The following is a 22,855-nucleotide window of genomic DNA, read 5'->3' as shown; positions in this document are numbered from 1 at the left end:
ACAAATACAGAGATAGGTCAAATACTGATCTCTGACCCTTCTTCCAGACTTTTCCCTCCTTTTACGGCAACTATTTTTTTCTTTTTTTTTTTTGTGTTGAAAAATGTTACATATTTTAAATTTCTCCCTTTGTAGTTAAAAAATGGCTAACTCTATACAGTGTTTTACACTTGAGTTTTAAAATATTATATATATATATATATCCCCAGTCTTGAACTTACTATGTAACTGAGGATGATCTTGAACTCTTCTGAACTTCCTGTTTTTATGTCCTAAGTACTGAGATTACAGGCCTATACTTCCATTGAGAATATTATTTATATATTTGAGAATTTCATACACACACACACACACACACACACACACACACACACACACACATTTATTTTGGTTTTTCGAGACAGGGTTTCTCTGTGTAGTTTTTGGAGCCTGTCCTGGAACTCTCTTTGGAGACCAGGTTTGCCTCAAACTCACAAAGATCCACCTGCCTCTGCCTCCCGAGTGCTGGGATTGAAGGCGTGAGCCACCACTGCCTGGTGAGAATTTCATGTATTTATACCATGTATTTTGATGATATTTACCCCTTTACCTCCTTAATTCCTCCTGGAGCCCGTCTTCACATCTCTTTTCAAACTCCATGTCCTCTCTTTTATAGTTCCTTCTTCTAGCTGCATAGCACTATGTAGTGTAGATACATTTTAAGTTTTTGTTTTTATTGGCATGGTCAATTGCCTCCTTTCCATACTTGCTTAGTTTTCTATGAACCTTTTGCAAATTTTCCCCAGATGCTTTAAAAGCTCTGTCAAGCATCCATTAGTGTTTTCCATCTGCTCAATAGCTTCTGTTTGTTCTTCCCCAAAGACCTTTTCTCTGGAATCTGTCTTCCTGGCCCCATTAGGCCTTTCTTCATAGCTATCATCCTGGGACTTCTTTCTCTTAACGTGTGTGTGTGTGTGTGTGTGTGTGTGTGTGTGTGTGTGTGTGTGTGTGTGTGTGTTGGGGGGATATGTACACATTTTGTGTGACACTCTTCCCTGGGGAGATGTAGTCAAATGTCTACTTACTCTAGGTAGGGAGCCAATGATAGACCCAAGTGAGGATATCACCACAGTTGAGCTTGCCAAACCAGTGAGTTTTATTGGGGTTACTTACAGGAGTATGGGGGAGGATCTACTTACAGGAACAGACTCAAAGACAGCTGCATCCTGAAAAGCCCACCCCATCAAAGCTGGAAACCTAGAGTGCACTGTACAATCTGCAGGTAGTTAGACAAGTTGGAGAGTGTCTCTTCCAGGCAGCTTGGCTGATCTGTCTCTTATTGGTAGCCCAGCTGGTCTGAGAGTCTTCTAGGTATCCCTGCTTGTCTGAGAGTGTCTCTCAGCAGTTCTTACTTACACAGCTTTGGGAAGAACTGTCTAGTGAATCTGATCAGTTTTGGGGACTTCCTGAAGCTGTTGAGTTGTTTATTTTCTGAGCTTAGGATCTTCTCTAAAATATCCTGCTGTTTCATCTCCCCTTTAACACCCCGTGTTTTAATGAGCTTCTCTCCAAGATGGAGAGTTTTATCTCAGGAAATTGCTGCACAGAAGCACATGTGCCCATGAGTGCATACATGTCACTGTGCATGCTGAGGCCAGAGGTGTATGTTGGGTGTCTTCCTTAATCACACCCCACTTTACTTTTTGAGACAGATTCTTTCACAGAACCTGGAGCTCATTTACTCGGCTGTGGTGACTGGCCAGTCAGCCTCAGAAATCCTATCTGTGCCCTCTCATTACCCAAGCCAGGGCTGGGATTACAGGTATCTGCTGACGCACCCTGCTTTCTGTGGGTGCAAGGGCCCCAAACTCTGGTCCTCATGATTGTATGGCAAGCGCTTACTGATTGAGTCATCTCCCCTGTCCCCTCATCCTGGGGATTTTTACTGCTGTCTAGTCTTGTCCTCTGCTGCTGTCATGTTTTAAGACATGGAAACCAGGCTGGCTTTGAATTTGGTGCTGCCCTGCCTTGGCCTCTCGAGTGCTGCGATTACATTTATGTGGCACTGCCCAGCAGTCTTGTCTTTCCTCTTTCTTACATCCTCTCTTGCTTTCTTGGTTTGCACCTTCTTTTGTCTAGAGTACAATCTCCAGTAGCTTCTTGCGGAAAGATATCTAGGATATAATTGTTAGATTTTTTTTTTACAGGTCTATGTGGAACACTTGTTTTCTACCCTGAAAAGACTGAAAATGTCTGTAGATTGAAAATCCTGGGTTTGAAATCATTTGGCCTTGTAAAGTTTGCAGACTGTGTTTCACAGTCATCCTGTCAGCAGTGGTGTGTGAGGAGTCTAACGGATCCTGATCCTTTGTAGGTAATGCCTTCTCCCTTACCTGATTTCTTGGACACTTTTAGGGAACCTATCTTTTCTTTTCTCCTTTCTTTGAGGGTTGGGGTGAGAAGGACAAAGTCTCGTTCAATAACCTTGGCCATCTTGCTGCTTTTACCTATCAAGTGCTGGGATTACAGGCATAACCTACCATGCCTAGGGTAGGGAAATCTCTTTATCATCAGATTTAATGACCACGTGGCCCTTTCTTTACTTCATTGTACTGAACACTTTTTAGGCCTGTCCATCTGGAAACCAATACCTCAATGTAGGGCATTTTCTTTTTCTTTGAACACCTTCTCAATCTGCTCTGTTTTCTGTGTTCTCTTCTTTTTGTTGGTTTTGGAGACAGGGTTTCTCTGTGTAGCCCTGGCTGTCCTGGAACTCACTTTATAGATCAGGCTGGCCTTGAACTCAGAGCTCCTCCTGCCTCTGCTTTCTGAGGGCTGGGATCAAAGGTGTGCACTACCATGCCCGGCTTGTTCTCTATTTCTGCCTCCTGTTCTTTGAATCTTAGAGTTCATTGGCTGCTTTTATAACCTCTAACACTCTCTTACCTCATGTTCTCCAACTTTTTTGCCTTTTTGTCATTGTGAAAAATTCTTGACTTAAATGCCAAAACGTTTGCTGATTTTCTTCTTCTTCTTCTTCTTCTTCTTCTTCTTCTTCTTCTTCTTCTTCTTCTTCTTCTTCTTCTATTATTATTATTATTATTATTATTATTATTATTATTATTATTTTGTTCCTTTAATACCCTATTGTTTTTAGTAATGTAGCATCTATCCATCCATCTGTCCATCTATTCCATTTGTCTATCATTTGCCCCCTTGGGAATTTCTTCCTCTTTAATTTTGTATTTTATCATGGAGGCTTTACTCAGCTTGCCTGGTTGTTTATATTTAAAAAACCAATTGGGAGTTGGGCTTGAGTAGGTATACTGTTTCTTGGGTTCACTTCTAGTGACTGTAGGGCTATCTCTCATGTTTCTGTCAGTCAAGATCAATAATGTGGGGCTGTTACTTTCTCCAAAGAATCATCTTCAAATCTCCCACCTAGTTGCTTGTGTGCAAAGAAAGGGTCCTATTATTAGTAATACAGGTTTACATAGACTCTTGCTGGATCTTATCTCTTCATTTTGTGCTTGGTATAAAAGGGTCACTGCTTTTGTGACTCAGATGTTTCCTGAGAAAAGAGCCTCCAGTCACCTGATAAAGAAGGGTCACCAGATAGAGCGATTTCTTGCTGGGACGAAGGGGTGAATTTGTTGCCCTTTTTAAAAATAATTCTTTTATGTGTATGGGTGTTTGCCTGCAATTATAGCTGTATACCACATGTGCTTAGTGCCTGCGGAGGCCGGAAGAGGGCATTGGATCCCCTGGGACCGGAGTTCTAATTGTGAGACACCATGTGGATGCTGGGAATTGGACATGGGTCCTCTCCAAGAGCAGCTGGTGTTCTTAACTGTGAAGCTATCTCTTTGCTTCCCAGCTTTGATGCACAGTCTTGCCATGAAGCTCAGGCTGGCCTGTATCCCAAACTGGCATCAAACTTATACTTCTGCCTCAGTCTCGCAAGTGATGGGATTAGAGGTATGTTTCCCTTTCCCACTTATTTCCCAGTTTTGTGTTCCGATTTTTAGTCAAACCCTGATTTTAGCCGTGTGCTTTATCATGTTACTGTCTTCTCAGGTTCTTGATCTTTAGGAAGAATAGTTTAGTGAGCACACTGTAAGAGAGCAGTGGACTGGACAGAAATTACAGTACTGCCTGCATCCCTTTTGTGGTACTTTGTACCTTCAAGCACGAGCCTCTCCTGGACTGTGTGGAGGGATAAACCTTGTATCTCTTCAGGTTCCCCTTTTTTGAGTTTTGAGACTAGATCTTGTATGTAGCCTAGGCTAGTCTGGAGCTTTCTATCCCCCCAATTCTGCCCTTTACGTGCCAAGACTACAGACATGTGTCCCCACCTCCAGCTCAGCTTTTTGTCTGCTTTGTTTTTTTAATATTTATTTTTCCTTTTTTTGTGTATGAGTGCTTTGCCTACGTGTGTGTGTGTGTGTGTGTGTGTGTGTGTGTGTGTGTGTGTGTGTTTGTATGCCTGGTAACAACAAAAATCAGCTAAGAGCAATTTTGTGTGTGTTTGTGTGTGTGTGTATTTGTATGCCTGATACCCACAAAGGCCAGCTAAGAGCAATGTGTGTGTGTGTGTGTGTGTATGCCTGGTACCCACAAAGAGCAATTGTGTGTGTGTGAGATTATGGTACTCACAAAGGCCAGCTAAGAGCAGTTGTGTGTGTGTGTGTGTGTGTGTGTGTGTGTGTTGTATGCCTGGTAACAACAAAAGTCAGCTAAGAGCAATTTTGTGTGTGTGTGTGTGTGTTTGTATGCCTGGTAACAACAAAAGTCATCTAAGAGCAATTTTGTGTGTGTGTGTGTGTGTGTGTGTGTGTGTGTGTGTGTGTGTGTTTGTATGCCTGATACCCACAAAGGCCAGCTAAGAGCAATTGTGTGTGTGTGTGTGTGTGTGTGTGTGTGTGTGTGTGTGTGTGTGTGTGTGTGCCTGGTATCCACAAAGGCCAGCTAAGAGCATTTGGGATATGGCTGGCTTTCTGCAGAAAATAACGTACAGACTCAGGGGAGTGTTTACTAGGTAGTAAGGTGAAAGTTAGTAATAGGAGGCAATGAGGTGAAAGTTAACAGGCCATATTGTGTAGTGAGAGATCATTGTAGTTCTTTACCATTATTGTGAGTGAAATGGGAAGCTGTTGAGAGTTTTCATGGGCAGGAGGTGTCATCATCAGATTAGTTTTTTTTTTTTTTTTTTTTTTTCGAGACAGGGTTTTGTGTAGTTTGGCCTTTTGGAATCATTGTAGACCAGTGTGATCACAGAGATGCTGTTGCTGAGTGTGATTAGGCGTGCACAGGTCAGATTAGTTTTAATAGGATCGCTTGGATTAGGTGTATCTTTCTCCCTCAGGTTCCCCTATCCCTTGAAATAGTGTCCCTTCTGCTTTCATTCATTTAAAAAAAATCTACATTTTATAGATGAGAGAAAACATTTTATTTGCCTATCTGGCTTCTTTGGCTTAATATGATAATCTCCCATTCCATCCATTTTTTTGCAAATGACATTATTTCATTCTTCTTTACAGCTTAATAAAACTCCCTTGTATATTATATACCACCTTCTCTTTGCCTGTTCCTCTGCTGATGGGCATCTAGGCTGGCTCCACATTTTGGCTAGTTCGAATACTGCAACACCAAACACGGACAGGCAGACACATCTCTGTGTTATGCTGATTTGGGTTTCTTTGGGCACGTACCTTGTGCTGTGGTCTAGCTGGATCCTAACAGTAGTTTTGTTTTTAGGTTTTTGAGGAACCATACTGAAATCTCACCAACATGTTTGAAGTCCTCCCATCTCTGACAGCATTTGCTGTTGGTCCTCTTGCTGATAACCACCTGATGGGGGTGAGGTGGAGTCTCTGTGTATTTTTAATCTGTATCTCTGTGGTGGTAAGGATATTGGACATTGTAAATATGGAGGGTTTTTTTTGCCAGTAAATTTGACTATTTTTGACTTTTTAATATTTGAGTTTGTTATATAGTCTAGATATTAATCTCCTGCCAGATGCACAGACAGCAAAGATTCCTCATGTTCTCTTGTTTTCTCTCTACTCAGTAACTGTTCCATTTGTTGTTCAGAAGCTTTTTTTCTTGTTTTTTTGAGACAGGGTTTCTCAATGTAGCCCTTACTGTCCTAGAACTCTTTGTAGACCAGGCTGGCCTTGAACACAGAGATCCACCTGCTTCTGCCTCCCACGTGCTGGGATTAAAGACTTCTACCATTGCCATCCGGCTGTTCAGAGACTTCAGTCTGACTCAGTCAATGAAGTTACTCTGTGAGACATACAGCCTTAGCCAATTTCATTGTTATGGGAACGCCATAGAGTGTACTTCTACAAACTTGTGTGGTATATAGCCTACTAAACACTTAGGCTGTATGGCATGAGTTCAGCCTGTTGTTCATAGAGGCAGAGTAGACAAAAGAACTCAAGAATAATCAAGACAAGAGAAAGTGGTATAATCATGAGATACTGTAAACACTGCATGTATGAGGCGGCTGCTGCCAGTGTAATTCAGTGTTTATGCTTTACAGTGAATGTTATTTGTATGAGTAATATACTATGAAATAATAGAAAATATAATATAAGAACTACATAAGGCAGTTAGCAGTCATATATTATCGTCATCAAGTGTTATGCACTATGCATCATTGTATGTGGTGTTCTTGTATATGACTGCCAATAGAGTAGGGGTTGGTTGTGCCAGCAGTCTGGGAAGAGGAGGAGCTGAAATTGAGTAGCTAGTGAGGTCGAAGGAAGCAAGACAGTGGTGTTCTGGGAGCCAAAACATGAGAAGACACATTCACCAGCTGTGTCCAGTGTTGCTGAGGATGGACCGTTGGACTTCAGGACCAGGTAGTTGGTGACCTTAATGCAAACAGTTTAGGTGGAGTGGTAGCAACCTTATTCAAGTGGTTGAATAGAAGAATACGAGATGGGGATATATACAGTTCTTGTGAGTTTGGCTACAAAGTGGGAAAAAAAAGAAGTAGAGTATTAGCTAATAGGGACTATGAACTCAAGAAAGTCTTTCTTTTGAGACAGGGTCTCATGTAGCCCAGGCTGGCGTCCAACTTACTACACAGCTGAGGATAACCTTGACTTCTTGGTTCTTCTGCTTGCATCTCACAAGTTCTGGGAGGATTGCAGGTGTGGTGCCTGGCTCCTTGATTTTTCTTTCTTTTAAACATGAAAAAAAAAAATTGTTTATTTTGTGTGTGAGAGTGGTTTTGTCTGTATGCATGTATGTATACCATGTGCATGCCTCATGCCTACAGAGGCCAGGAAACGGGTTCGGCTCATCTGCAGCTGGGGTTACAGATGACTGTCAACCACCCGCTCAGTGCTGAGAACCAAGGTCCTGTAGGCCAGCAGCCAGTGCTCTTCACCACCGAGCCATTTCTCCAGCCCTCCATGCTTTTTCTGAAAGTGGGAAAGTAAAAGAATGCTTGTCTGTTAATAGGAGTGATCTAGCACTGAGGCAGAAAATGATATTTCAGTGGAGAAAAAAGATCATTGTTTGAACAATGGGCGTAAATAACAGTACATTTTCTAACTCCTTTGTTTCATCTGAGTAGGATTTTTAGGTAGACTATTCTGCTATTTTAATTAGGAGATCTTTTGTCTTAATACTTAAGTGTTCTCCTGTAAAAACAGGAGTCATTCTTCATTTTACAATGGTCATATAGTGATGGAGTTGTAGTTCTTATTTCCTTAAACATTATTTCCAGATGAGGCTTCGTTTTTCCAACCATCATCTTTCCAAGACCTCTGACATTTGAGTCTTGCTTCCAGAAAGCATCCATTTTTAACCAAAAAGTAAATAACAATTGAACTGGAGGACTGGACTGAGCTGTAACATAGTTGGCATCTAATTGTATGTTATAGAAATGATAGGTTTGGACCAGGAAGTTATAAGTAAGAATAAATCACAGCAGCTTAGTAAGGCATTCGGAAGTGGTGCCAGGAATAATTCACAGAAATGGCACTTTCTTGGGTTTAGTATCACATATAGAATAAACTGAAGTCTTGTATCTGAATATGTTTTCTATTTATTCATTCATACCTCCTTTCAAAAATATTATTGAGCATGTATTTTATGCCAGATTGAGGATATAATACTAAACCTTCATGGAACTTAGAGTTTAAAATATAAAAAATGATGATGTCCTCCATAAGGTCATGGGGCAGGGTTGGCTGCATAGCCCTGGCAAGCCTAGACCTTAGGATCCTCCTGCTTCAGCCTCCTGAGTGCTAGAATTACAGATGTGTGTTACCATGGCTGGCCAAGGGGCATGCTTTTGTGTCACTTTTCTTCTTAGGGCTACTTAAGTAAATTACTGCAGGCCTGAGGTCTAAACAACAGAAGTTTAGTTCCTTTCTATCTGGAGTTTCAAGTCTGGCAGGTTTGTTTTTAACTCAAGCCTATGGCCAGCTTTATACTGGGGCTCCACATGGTCTTTTCTGTGCACATTTAGCCCTTATGTTTTTCGATATGCTCACATTTCTCCTCCTCTTTCTCCTTCCTTCTCCTTCCTTCCTTCCTTCTTCCTTTTTTTTCCTTCTTCCCTCTTCTTCTTTTCCTCCTCCTCCTGCTCCTTCTCTTTCTGCTTCTTCTCCCAACAGGGTCTCATGTATCCCAGGCTAGGTTCAAACTTGTTATGTAGACAAGGATGACCTTGAACTTCTGATCCTCCTGCTTTTATCTCCCAAAGGCTGGTATCACAGTTATGTGCCACCATGCCCAGTTTTTATGCAGTGCTGGGACTGGGAAACCCAGTACTTCCTGCATACCAGGCAAGCACTCTACCATCTGAGCTATATTTCTATCTCTGCCTTTCCTCTTCTTATAAAGATGCTGGTCAGATTGGATTAAGTGTGCTTAGTGTCTGTCATAGTTAGGGTTTCTGTTGCTGTGAAGAGACACCATGACCACATCAATTCTTATAAAGGAAAACATTTAATTGGAGCTGACTTACAGTTTCAGAGGTTTAGTCCATTTTCATCATAGTGGGACATGGCGATGTGCAGGATAGACATGGTGCTGGAGAAGGAGCTGAGAGTCCTACATCCTGATCCACAAGCAGTAGGAGAGACTGTCTAGTAGGCATAGCTTGAGCATATATGAGACCTCAAAGCCAGCTTCTGCTACTCCAACAAGGCCACACCACCTAAGAGTGCCACTCCTTATGGGCCAAGCATTCAAACATGAATCTGTGGGGCCATACCAGTTCAAACCACCACAGTGGCCTCTTTTTCATTTAATCACCTCTTAATTTTGTGTACTTTTGAGAGTCAAACTAGGTAGCCTAGAATGATGTTGAACTTGAGATTGTCTGACTTCAGCCTCTTGAATCCTTGAAGTATGTTGACTACCATGTCTGGCTTCCTTACTTCATTAAAGGTCTGTTTCCAAAGGCAGTCATGCTCTGAGGATATGCTTCAACACATATATTTTGGGGAGCATAATACAGCCTCAAAGAGTGACCCAGAATGCATAATGAGCTGTTGAACTTGTTCCTTGTGCCTATGTATAATACCAGTTTCTTCTTAGTACTATGAAGTATTCCTTCGACAGTCTTCAGTGGAACCCTGTCTTCTGTTTCATGAAGGTGGACACTGGCGTGAGCTCACAGTTCGAACCAATAGCCAAGGACACACAATGGCTATCATCACTTTTCATCCCCAGGGATTAAGTCAGGTAAGTCTGCCAGGATAAGAAGCCACTTCTGTGGTAACTCTGTACTATGCTCCTGGGCATTTTTGGAAGTTTTAGAGCAGTTTTGTAGCATAAACTACACATCTACAGAATATTTGTGTAGAGAGCAGGTTTGAGGATGAAGAGGAGTTGGTAAGAATATAACTTAACCATACTGCTGGCATAATCAAATCATGAAGACTGTGGCTAGGTTACCCAAGATAATTATTGTACATAGACTCCCAAGTATTTTCCCAAGAACTTTGCTCATGGTAGTAGACTCTACTGAACACAAAAGCTATTTCCATAGAGATTTGCATGTCCAACTTTTATAATCGAAATACTTCACACGCTCTGCTAGCATAGTGGCGAGCATAGCAGCTTTCCAAATTATGCTTTACATTTGTAATGCACTTAGCACTTTTAGACAGTGTTCTAGTTTGCTGTCTGTTGCTGTGATAAAAACCATGACTAAGAGCAACTCGAGGAAGAAAGGATTTATTTTAACATCTCATAGTCACTCTTGAAGGGGAGTCAGAGAAATAATTCAAGGCAGGAACCTAGAGGCAGGAACTGAAGCAGAGGTCATGGAGGAATGCTGCTTACTGTCTTGCTCCCTATGGATTGCTCAGTTTGCTTTTATTTTTAGATTTAAAAATTATTTTAGGTGTATGAGTGTATGCATGTATGTATATGCACCAGTGTGTACCTGGTGCCCAAGAAGGTCAGAAGAGCGCTTTGGCTCCTCTGAGACCAGAGTTACAGATGGTTGTGAGCCACCGTGTGAGTACTGGAAATCAAGCCCAGGTCCTCTGCAATGGCAACAAGTGCTCTTTTCTTTCTTTCTTTCTTTTTTTTTTTTTTTTTTTTTTGGTTTTTCGAGACAGGGTTTCTCTGGAACTCACTGTGTAGCCCAGGCTGGCCTCGAACTCACAGCGATCCGCCTGTCTCTGCCTCCCAAGTGCTGGGATCAAAGGCGTGTGCCACCACTGCCCAGCTGTAACAAGTGCTCTTAACCACAAAACCAACTCTTCAGCTTTCAGTTTGCTTTCTTATATACCTAAGTACCACTTTCCCAGGGATGACACCACCTGTAGTGGTCTGGGCTTTTCCACAACAGCCATCAATTGAGAAAAAGTCCACTCGACTGGTGTATGGAGGCAATTCCTCAGCTGAGGCTCTCATTCCTAGATCACTTCATCTTGCCTCCTGTTGACAAAACAACAACAGAACCCCAACCAGTGCAGATAATCTCATTTGGAAACATCCCTATACTTAGTAGATTATCTCAGCCAGTTTCTAAAGTCGGTAGGTGTAAGAAGAACGTTACCACCTTCGTTGTATAGATTATCAAATGGAGGCACAGTCACATGGAAGGTTAAAGAGCCAGGTAACTACAAAGCTAGGATTTGACTCGGAGTCCTTTGATTCCTGGCCTGGTCTTTTAAATTCTGTAGCTCTGACGTGGTTTATAACCCTGTGTCAGTATGCCAAGTTAGTCTGTAGTTATTAGCAATATTAGAATTCTAATATATTCTGTAGTCAGAAAAAAGGAGTTCATTATTTACCACGTTCATTATTTATCTTTTACATTTAGTTGGATGTTAAGAGAACAACTTGACATGAGTCATTTCTCTCCTTCCATGTTATGGGTCCCAGGGATTGAACTTGGGTCATTGGGCTTGATGGCAAGCACCTTTACCCACTCAGCCATCTTGGCGACCCACCACATTCTTTCTTTTCTGTTTCCTGGTTCATTTCTTCTAGGACTCACGTCTTCTGAGGTGATATTTGAGTGGGTGGTTGGGATAGCAAAAGCGGAGAAGTATGAAGGGATTTGAAAGGTTATTTTCTGTGCATGCTGGGACAGAAGCTTAGTTTAGCTCCTTGTTTATAGGAGTAACTCCCACTTTCTTTGGAGAACTATTAGGTTCTATTGTATGAGATTTGTCAGAAGCTGAGAAGCCAAGCAGTGCTTTGACTGAGATGTGAAAATAGCCTGTTATTGTTGATTTTGCCCTGCAGAACATTGCTTTATGCTAAGTGTTATTTATAATAGAACTTGAGAAATGTGTCTTCTTGTCTGACTGCTTCAGGGCTGATTACCGGAGCTATTGGCAAGAGAATTTGTCAGGGATGAGTCTTTGCTTGACTCATGATTTCATGTTCTGGGCAGGAGGAGCTCTGTGTTCAGAAGGTGACCTTGAGGGACTTTTTCACTAAAGGCCCTGGAGCAGTCTGTGAATTGACCTCACTCTATTTCCAGGAAAGGTAAGCCTGGGGCAGCCAGACAGGAAATCGAGGCTGCAGGCTTGCCCTAGCCTGGGTTTGTGCTTTGCTGATGGTGGGCTACTGGGAGTTGAGGCCCGCAGGCTAGTTAGACCTGGCTTTCATACACCAGCCACATCTGGGAACCCAGGCTGGAATAGGAAAGTGAAGTGGGGGGGGTATGGTAGCCTTAAACTTCTCAAAATCTACACAAAAAGAATATAAAATGAGAGTGGGCACATGTACCTCCCTCCATCCCTCAAGAATGGAACTCATTACAGAAGTCCCAGAGCTGTGGCCAGCAAGCTGTGTCTTCCAGCTGAGAGGCTTGGGATGCCCCTTCCAACCAAGCAGTAAGAGGTAGAAAGTTCTGTCATTCTACAATGCTGTCTTCCTTTATTCTTTCCTAGCACCATGACCCGTTGCAGTCATGAGCAGTCCCCCTACCAGCTCCTGTTTGGGGAACCCCACATCTTTGAAGATCTTCTGGGTTTGAAGGTCCGCATCTCTCCAGATGCCTTCTTCCAGATTAATACTGCTGGTGCAGAATTGCTGTATCAGACCATTGGGGAACTGAGTGGAGTGGACTCCAATACCATCCTCCTTGACATTTGCTGTGGAACAGGCAAGCAGCAGCCCCAAGGAAGTCTATGTGTTGTCTAGCTCTCAGAAGCCATCTACTCAGAACTTAGGGCCGTTTCAAGGATGTCAGGGGGAGAGTGTTGATGGTATAAATATAACCATGTTGGTTTAAAACACAAAAATAACTTCTTCTTATTTCTTACTCCTCCAGGTGTAATTGGCCTTTCTCTGGCTCAGCGTGCATCCCAGGTCCTTGGCATTGAGCTGGTAGAGCAGGCAGTAGAGGATGCCAGGTGGACTGCAGCCTTCAATGGTACCTAGATCAGATTCTGGGGAGAAATGGAAGAAATGTAGTTGAGGGGCTGCAGATGTAGCTCAGTGGCAGACTGCTTGCTTAGCATGTGTGAGGCCCAGGGGTCCATTACCAGCCTGCAGAATCAAACAAATAGAAATGCGTTCTTTCTCTGCAAAGGGAGGCAGAGTTCTAGAGTAGCCACAGTTGGATCTTGATGTTTTCTAGAAGAGGTCTTCATAACTTTCTCTTTTTCATTCTATAAAGAGCCCCAGGGAAGTGCAAGCCTGTTAGTAGGAAGGGAAATGACGAAATGTTGGACATAGTAGAAGAACATGCTTTCCATAAACTCTGAGCATCACAGCCTAATACAATAGGTTTCAAACTTGGAATATTGGCCTGGCATTGGGGTGAACACTTTTAATTCCAGCACTTGGGAGGCAGAGGCAGGTGGATTTCTGTGTGTTCGAGGCCAACCTGGTCTATATAGGGAGTTCAAAGCCAGCTGGGGCTACATGGTGAGCCCCAAACAAAACAAATTACAATTGTTAAATAGAACCTTTTGTTTAAATAAAATGACAGTTTGCAATATGGAAAATAGTTTTTCTTTCCTTTATTCTACTTCCAGATAATTCTTTTATCTATTAATTTATTTTTCCGTGCAGCCTAGGCTGGCCTTGAATGCCTTATGTCTTGCTTTGCTTCCCAAGTGCTAGGATTACAGATGGGTGCCAACATGCCCAACTTCCAGACAGTTCTCGAGGCACCAAGTAGAAACTAGTGATGGATCAGGAAGAGTGCTTGAGTGAAAGTCAAGGTTTTGTTGTGGTGTAGGTACTTACCTACATCTCGTCACTGCAGATGGAAGGCTCATTCAGACTTTCCAAGGGAGAGTCCGTGCAGCAGTACTTTCTTTCTACCAAGAGCGTTTCTTTCTTTGCTATTCAGAGGTACACTGGGGCCACAGGGAATGGCAGGACCCTGGCTGCTATATGGTTTTCAAAAACTGAAGCTTCCTGCTTGTTGGGCTCAAGTTATGTCCCATGATCCTCTTCCACAGGTGTCACCAACTGTGAGTTTCATGCTGGAAGAGCAGAGAAGATTTTGCCACAGTTGTTGAAGTCGCAGGAAGATGAGAAGTTAACTGTTGCTGTGGTGAACCCTGCCCGTGCTGGACTGCGTAAGGAGGGAGGGCAACTTGGGTGTTCCCATGATGTCCACCATCTTTATTCCCACACCAGGGAATATGTCCCTATGAGGTAGCCCTGAAGTGGCTTCTCCTCCATTCCTTAGCAGTCCTGAGTGCTGCTCAGCGTGAACTTTGGAGTAACAGACTACGATGGGTTAAGTGTATTAACAAGGCGTTTACTCCTTCAGATTACCAAGTGGTGCAAGCCATTCGGAACTGCAGGGCCATCCAGAGGCTAGTTTTTGTTTCCTGCAAGCCGCATGGTGAAAGCACAAGGAACTTCATTGAGTGAGTCGCGGGTTATTTTTCCATGAGCGGAGGATATGGCTCAGCTGGGGGACTAACTGCCTATCATTCATGACACGCTGGGTTTGATCTTCAGCACCACATACAACTGAGCAGGGTGGTAGAGGCAGGAGGATTAGAAGTTCAAGATCACCCTTGGCTATGTAGTGAGTTGAGATTGAAGCCAGTGTGGGATAAGCAAGACCCAGTCTCATTTAAAAAAAGGCAAAAAAACAAAATTATTTTTCCTAAAAATCAGAGCAGTCTATGCTTTCTATGTACAGTTTGGAAAAACTATAGAAACATAAAGAAAAAAATTATACCACTTTTTTTTTGAGACAGGTTCTCACCTTGTAGCTCTAGTGTAGTTCTACAATTCACTGTGTAGACTGGGCTGGCCTCAAACTCACAGAAATCCACCTGCCTCTGTCTCCCACATGCTGGGATTACAGGCATGCATCACTACACTCAGCTCAATATACCACTTTAAAAATAAGTTTTCTTTTTTTCATAATAAATTATATATATGAACCTGTATAAGTTATGTGTACCTCATATTCGCACAAACCCTTGCAGGCCAGAAAAGGGTGCCTGATCCCCTGGAACTGGAATCAGGCACTTGTGAGATACCATGTGGATGTTTTGAACCAAACTTGGGTCCTTTGTAAGAACAGTTGGTACTCTTTACTGAACCATTTCTCCAGCCCCTGATTACATCACTTTTAAGAATTAATTATAGGGACTTGTCTAGGGTGAGACAAATCAGATACTCACTTGGAGTACAAATTTTAAAGAGGGTACCAAGGATAGGCTGGTTTAATTCCCTTTGGGCTATCCCAAGAAATGGTACAGATGGCTCAAATGGTAGACTTATTTTTAGTGTTTTGAGGAATCTCGATACTGTATTCCATTAATTTTCACCCCCATCAGCAGTGTTTAAAAGTTCCCCTTCCCCCTTTCTCCATGTCCTTGTCAGCATGTTATTTTGCGTCTTTTTATTTTTGGTAGTGTTTTGGTCTTCGGTTAAATTTTAATCAAGTTATCGGTGTATGTGAGGAGACAGAGTTATGTCTGCCTAAGCTTCTGTGTGGAGGTCAGAAGACAGCTGTTGGGACTGGCTTTGTCCTTCTTTCCACCTCGGGTGCTAGGGAGCTAACTTAAGTCCCGAGACTTGTGCTTTACCTGCTGAGCCATCTTGCCGGCCTGTGTATATTTGTTTTGAGACGAGGATTCATATAGCTAAGGCTGGCCCTGAACTCGCAATTCTCCTGTCTCTACCTCCCAAGTCCTAGGGTTTTAGGTGTGTGCCGCTAAGCCCACCTCTTTCTCCTTTAAAAATATCTTTATAGTTATTTATTTATCTGGGGGTGGTGTGTTTGTGTGTGTATGTGTACCTCAGTATACATATGGAGGTCAGAGGACTTAGGTTGTCAGGGTTGGTGGCAAGTGTGTTTACCCATGGAGCCATCTTGCTAGCCCCTAACTCCTTTTCTTTTTTAACCTTAACCATTCTAACGGGGAAGAAACGATACTTTGTTGTGTTTTTTTAAAGTTTTAAATTGTTTTCTCATTACTGGTCAAAGTGTGGGAAACAAGTGTTTAGAATGCTTTGCTTAGCCACAGATAGGACATCTACATCACCCCACCAAGGCTTAGGGACCATTGCAAAAGAGAGGCTGGAAAGATGATAAGAGCCAGAGTTCAGGGAGGACCTGGGAGAAACAGGCTATTCTGGACGTGCCAGGACCACTGCCCTCAGGAACTCACAGTGGCTGTGGGTGCCTGCACACGACCTGCACAGGATCAAAGCAGCCAGCATTCTAGCATGGAACAGGGAGGGGCTCCTGAACCCTTACCCCTATATGAGGAGCTGTTGACAGTTGACAGCTATTAGGGGAAGGAGAGCCTATTCTCCGTGGGGGTATGGCCCCTGATAGGTTGATCATGCTCTAGTCGATGGTCCCATGTGTATATGGGCAGCACAAATTGGACTTGATGGGTAATTACAAAAGTGATGTGAAGTTGGGAGGGGGTGGGGGGTAAGGGGTGGATATGAGAAGAGTTATGGGGAGGAGTAGGGAGGCTGAATATGAGAAGAATATATTTTATGTGTACATGAAATTGTCACAGGATTAATATAAATATTTTATTTTAAAAAGAATTTAAAAAGCCAGATGTTGTGGTACCTTTTTATAATGCCAGCTCTTAGGCGGAGACAGGAAGATTATGGGTTTATTATCAGCCACATAATGAGATCCTGTCTTAAAAACTAATATGAAAAAACAACCCAGTGGGCTGGAGAGATGGCTCAGAGGTTAAGAGCACTGGCTGCTCTTCCAAAGGACCTGGGTTCAATTCCCAGCACCCACATGGCAGCTCCCAGGTTTCTATAACTCCAGTTCCAAGGGATCTGGCACCCTCACACAGACATACATGTAGGCAAAACACCAATGCACATAAAATAAAAATAAATAAATAATTTAAAAAAACTTATAAAATAAACAACAACAACCCAGCCAGGTGTTGTGGTGCAGGCGTTTAATCTGAGCACTCGGGAGGGCAGAGGCAGGCAAATCTCTCTTGAGTTTTTCGCCACTCTGCTCTACATAGTGAGTTCCAGGCCAGGCAGGCAGGCAGGAATACATAGTGAGAACTTGTCTCAGAAAACACCATATATTAGTGAACTATAAAACAAAATGAAAGATACGGCAAATAAATGTTATTGTGAAAAAAATAGGTAAATAAACCTAGTCAAGAACATAAAAGGGTAAAAACACAAACATATAACCATAAATAATAAAGCAGAATAACTACAGATTTGAAGAATTTGTTTCACTTTTTTTTTAAGACAAGGTCTCACTATGTAGGTCTGCCTAGCTAGGAACTCACTACATAGACCAGGCTGGCCTTGATCTTATGGCAGTCCTCCTATTTCTTCCTCCCAAGTGCTGGGGTAACAGGTGTATATCAGCACACTCAGATTGTTTTCCCAATTGTAAGAGGTACTCTTAGAGCTTGCTTTAAAAATATCTGAACACCTACATGAAGTCTGATTTTTCTGGGAAAATACAAATGGCCAAGCTTAATTCTAGAAAACAAGGTAAGTGCTGGACAGATTAGTGAGCAGAGAAAAAACAATGATCTCCCACTCAAGATGGGTGCAGTGATGTGTGTATCTCTAATCCCAGTACTCAGGGAAGTAAGCCAGGAGGGAAGCCATGAATTTAAGAGAAAGCTGGGTTACATAGTGACTTAGAGGTCAGCCTGGGCTACATAGTGAGACTACCGTCTTATCCAGTTGGGGGTGGGGGTGGGGGTGGGGGTGGGGGGTGGGGGTGGCGGTGGAGCTTCTAACTCAAAGAAAATTAGGCTCAGTCTCTCCATCGTATTTGCTTCTCTGTTTCTGCACAATTACTCTTCCATTTTTTATTTTGAATATGACATGAAGATGGTATCTCTTATCAGTGGGTAAAAATGGACTAATTAGTAAATTGTGATTGACAGCTGTATAGACACTGAAAAAGTTGGATTTATATCTAGACTAAATTAGAATAAATTATAAGTGGGTTAAAGACTTAAATGTAAGAAATGGGAACCTATAAATGTACTCTAGAAAACCATAGGATTTCTTTATAATTATCCTGTGCTTTTTAACTGAATATTCAGAAGATATAGAATAAAAGGCAATCATTTATTAATTAATTATAAATTATTTTTATAATTAATAAATAAATTATTTCATAATCATAAATTAATTTTATTAATTTTTTTTAGTATGCAAAGAAATTAGTTTCATTGTCACTTTAAAGAATTTTTTTTAACATTTATTAGTGAGGGGGGAGGGGCACTTGTGGGAATTCGTTTTCTCCTTCCACCCTGTGCATCCTAAGACTCAAACTCAGGCCATCAGACTTTGCAGCCAGCACCTTTACCAGCTGAGCTATTTCAGCAGCCCTGATTTATTGTTTTTTTTGTTTATTTCGTTGTGACACTTTCATCCATGTCTCATATGCTTTGTTCTTATGCACTCCTTCACTCTTTTTTTTATTTCATTAGGACCCTTTCCTTCCCCAACATTGTCCCCATTCTGTCTACCCCCACCACACACATACACAGATATACACATAGACATATACACAGACACAAAGACACAAATTCATGTGATATGTGTCTTTCTGACTCTGGTTTATTTCACTTAACAGTGATCTCAGTTCCATCCATTTCCTTTTGAATGTCATAATTTTATTTGTCTTTAGAGATGAATAAAATCCCATTTGTGTAAGTACCACACTTGCATGTGCATATGTGAAAGCCAGAGGTCAACACTGAGTCTGTTCCTCTTTTATTTTCCACCTGATTTTGCCTTTTTTCTGTGCAAATGTGTGGAGGCCAGAGGACAGCTTGGAGGAGTTGCTTCTCTCCTACCATGTGGATCCTGGGGACCAAATTCAGGCCACTGGGCTTGGTGGCAAGCACCTTTATCTACTGAGCCACCTCAGTGGCCCTCCATCTTCTTTGCTGAGACAGGGTCACTGAGTCTGAAGCTGGTCGTTTAAGCTAGACCCACTGGCCAATGAGTCCCTGATATCTGCCTTTCTCTATCTTCTGACCCTCAGCACTAAGGTTACAGACCTGTGCTACCACCAAGCTCTTGCATGGGTGCTGTGGATCCATACATGTGTCCTCATAGTTGCATGACAAGCACTTTGTCTGTTGACTTATCTCCCCAGCCCCACATCACATTTTAAACTACTGATCTCTTCATAAACATCTAGACTGTTTCTACTTCAGAGCTCTTGTGATTAAAGCTTCAGGAACCATGGGTGTACATGGGTTTCTGTAATATGCTGACTTCGAATCCTTTAGGTAGATACCCAGGAGCCGTATAGCTGTGTCACATGGTAGTTCTGGTTTTCACTTTGTTTTTGGAGAAACTTCCACATTGATTTCCACAGTAACTTTACCAATTTATATGCCTATTTGCAGTAAGTAAGGGTACCACATCCTCACCAGCATTCATTTTTTGCCATTTGTTTCCTTATTGTTAGTTATTATGACTGGGATAAGATAGAATCTCAGAGCAGTTAAAAATTTACATTTTCCTGATGGCAAGGATGTTGAGCACTTTTGCAAATATTTATCGGCCATTTATATTTCTTCAAGAACTATCAATTAAATTCATTAAATGATATTATATAAAAATACTAAAATGATACTACATAAGATGCAGTAATCTGTTACTTAACTATGGGAATTTTTATATTAAAAAAAGAGATTTATTTTATGTGTATGAGTGTTTGCCTATGTGCCCAAAGAAGCTAGAAGAAGAGGGTGTTGGATCCTCTGGAACTTGAGTTACAGATGGTCATGAGCTGTCATGTGGGAGCTGGGAACATTACCCAGATCCTCTGCAAGAGCAGACATCACTCTTTTTATTTTATTTTATTTTACAATACCATTCAGTTCTACATATCAGCCACGGGTTCCCCTATTCTCCCCCCTCCCACCCCCTCCTCTTACCCCCAGCCCACCCCCAATCCCACCTCCTCCAGGGCAAATCCTCCCCTGAGGACTGCAATCAACCTGGTAGACTCAGTCCAGGCAGGTCCAGTCCCTCCTCCCAGACTGAGCCAAGCATCCCTGCATAAGCTCCAGGTTTCAAACAGCCAACTCATGCAATGAGCACAGGACTGGGTCCCACTGCCTAGTTGCCTCCCAAACTGATCAAGCCAATCGACTGTCTCACCTATTCAGAGGGCCTGATCCAGCTGGGGCTCCTCAGCCTTTGGTTCATAGTTCATGTGTTTCCATTCACTTGGCTATTTTTTTTCAATAATTGAGTAAAACCGAAATTTATTATAAGCCACAGTCGTCCTAGGGACCTCCATGCTATATATATAGCCTCTATGGTTCTATGGGTTATGGTCTGATTGTTCTTTATTTTATATCTAGAATCCACTTATGAGTGAGTACATACCATGACTGTCTTTCTGGGTTTGGGTTACCTCACTCAAGATGATTTTTTCTAGTTCCATCCATTTGCCTGCAAATTTCATGCTTTCATTGTTTTTCTCTGCTGAGTAGTACTCCATTGTGTATATGTACCACATTTTTTCCATCCATTCTTCCGTTGACGGGCATCTAGGTTGTTTCCAGGTTCTGGCTATTACAAATAGTGCTGCTATGAACATAGCTGATCATGTATCTTTATGGTATGAATCAGCATTCCCTGGGTATATGCCCAAGAGTGGGATGGCTGGGTCTTGAGGTAGTTCGATTCCTAATTTTCTGAGAAACCGCCATACTGATTTCCACAGTGGTTGTACAAGTTTACATTCCCACCAACAGTGGAGGAGTGTTCCCTTTGCTCCACATCCTCTCCAACATTGGCTGTCATTGGTGTTTTTGATCGTAGCCATTCTGACAGGTGTAAGGGTATCTCAGAGTCGTTTTGATTTGCATTTCTCTGATGATTAAGGATGTTGAGCACAGGCATCACTCTTAAATGCTGAGCCATCTCTTCATCCCTGGAAATATTATTCTAAGAAGTTAATCATTCAGTGATTTTATTATGTGCACATCATGGGGAATAATTATGTACAAGAAGATGGCTACGCTATTGCTAAACTAATCTTACAGGACTCCTGTTTATCTATGCAGTGTCTACCTTCATTATATTATACCATTCAAAGACATGAATTCAAAATGTATGATAGAACTAAGCCAGGAGTGGTGATAAATGTCTATAATCCTAGCACTTTAGAGGTAGAGACAAGAGGAGATCAGCAGTTTAAGGTCATCCATCCTTGGCTACATGGTAAGTTTGAGGCCAGCCTGGGCTACTTGAGGGTCTATCTCAATAAAATAAAAACAAAACATTAAAAATGTATTATAGAACTAAATGTGAGAGTGAAAGCTGAAACTATAGAAATTTTAGAAGAAAACATTTAAAATCTTCATGACCTTGGGTTGGGCAAAGTCTTCTTTAATATGGTATCAAAAGCCCAAAGGAAAAAAATATTAAAATCAAGACAAAACAAAAAACCCTTTTTTATTGCAAATGTTACCACCCAGAAAGTGAAAAGACACCCATGGAATGGGAGAAGATACGCTTGGTATCCAGTGGCCAGACACAAAAGATCACATATTAGGTCAGATGTAGCAACATACATCTGTAACCCCACCTCAATTTTGGGAGGCAGAGACAGGTGGATCCCAGGCCAGCCACCTAGTCAACTGATGAGCTCTAGGTTGAGTGAGACCCTGTCTCAAAAATTAAGATGGAGAGCGGCTGAGGAAGAGATCTGAACATCAACCCCTGACTTCCACATGTGCCTTTTTGAGCAAGTGTACCCTCACACACAAATATAAACCACACACACACACACACACACACACACACACACACACACACACACACTATATATATATATATATATATATATATATATATATATATATATATGTTATTTTTATAGAAAATGCCCAGAATAGACAAGTCTATAGAAACAAAAAGGTTTGTGGCTACCTAGAGCTACTGTGTTTGGGAGTCAATTAAGAGATATGGCTGTTAAGTGGTACATGGGGTCTTACTGGGCTAATGAAAATGTCCCCAAATTGTTGATAGTGGTAAGTGCATGCTCTGAATATACTAACAACCACTGAGCTGTATAAATGGGTGTACTATATGGTATTGAATAACGTTTCAATAAAAGTATGGAGAAAAATCTGGAACTTTTACATAACAAAAAGTACCATAAGCAATTTCACTTATGGAAACCATTTTCAGTAAATATTACAGAACCTTTTCTCAGTCTGTAATCAAGCCCTAGAGGTCAATAAGAAACAGGAAAACTGCACAGTTGCAAAACTAACAGAGCATATGCAAAGGAAGTATTATAAATGTGTTCATGCATTATGAGATGCTGCTGCCTCCCCCATGAAAATAGAAATATAAGCTGGATGCTTTAATCCCAGCACTCAGGGGCCTCTTAGTACTCAGCCAGCCTGGTCTACAGAATGAGTTCCAGGACAGCCAGGGCTACATAGAAAGACTATGTCTGGAGAAACAGAGAGAATGGAAATGAGATTTGAAAGTATATTGAAATTAGGCTTGGTGGCACATGCCTGTAATCCAGCACTCAGGATAATGAGGCAGTAGGATTATGAGTATGAGAGCAATTTGAGCTACATAGAAACAGCCTGTCTAAAACCTGTAACAAAGTACATTGAGATACACCTCTCTCTCTCTCTCTCTCTCTCTCTCTCTCTCTCTCTCTCTCTCTCTGTGTGTGTGTGTGTGTGTGTGTGTGTGTGTGTGCATACACATAAATACACATGAATTTATACAATACATATAAAACATTTGAGAATTTCATAGATACACACAGCACATTTTGATCATATCCAACCTGTTACCCAACACTAGCTCCTTCTAGACCCATGTTCTCTTTTTTAAAATAACACACTGAGTCCAATTAACGCTGCCTGTGTACTCATGGGACGGTGCTATCCACTGGCAACCTACCAGGGGCCACATCCCTACAGAA

General features: G+C 41.8%; 1 protein-coding gene across 12 annotated transcripts in view; it reads left to right on the top strand.

Annotated features, from left to right (window-relative positions):
- Positions 1 to 22,855, top strand: part of Trmt2b (tRNA methyltransferase 2 homolog B) — an 88,965-nt gene that overhangs the window by 19,195 nt on the left and 46,915 nt on the right. For 11 of the 12 annotated variants that reach the window (XM_028875019.2, XM_028875025.2, XM_028875018.2 and 8 more), the window contains 6 exons: positions 9,547 to 9,693; positions 11,867 to 11,961; positions 12,369 to 12,583; positions 12,752 to 12,853; positions 13,893 to 14,012; positions 14,210 to 14,309. In XM_028875019.2, coding sequence (XP_028730852.1) covers positions 9,547 to 9,693; positions 11,867 to 11,961; positions 12,369 to 12,583; positions 12,752 to 12,853; positions 13,893 to 14,012; positions 14,210 to 14,309 — 779 coding nt within the window. Of the gene's footprint in view, positions 1 to 9,546; positions 9,694 to 11,866; positions 11,962 to 12,368; positions 12,584 to 12,751; positions 12,854 to 13,892; positions 14,013 to 14,209; positions 14,310 to 22,855 lie in introns of those variants that run through there. The other variant, XM_028875028.2, reaches the window with a different exon arrangement.

Source organism: Peromyscus leucopus, chromosome X, assembly GCF_004664715.2.
Source record: "Peromyscus leucopus breed LL Stock chromosome X, UCI_PerLeu_2.1, whole genome shotgun sequence".
In the NCBI taxonomy this organism is placed as follows: domain Eukaryota; kingdom Metazoa; phylum Chordata; class Mammalia; order Rodentia; family Cricetidae; genus Peromyscus; species Peromyscus leucopus.
Note: the sequence above shows the minus strand (reverse complement) of the source record. Positions and strands in the feature narration are given on the sequence as shown.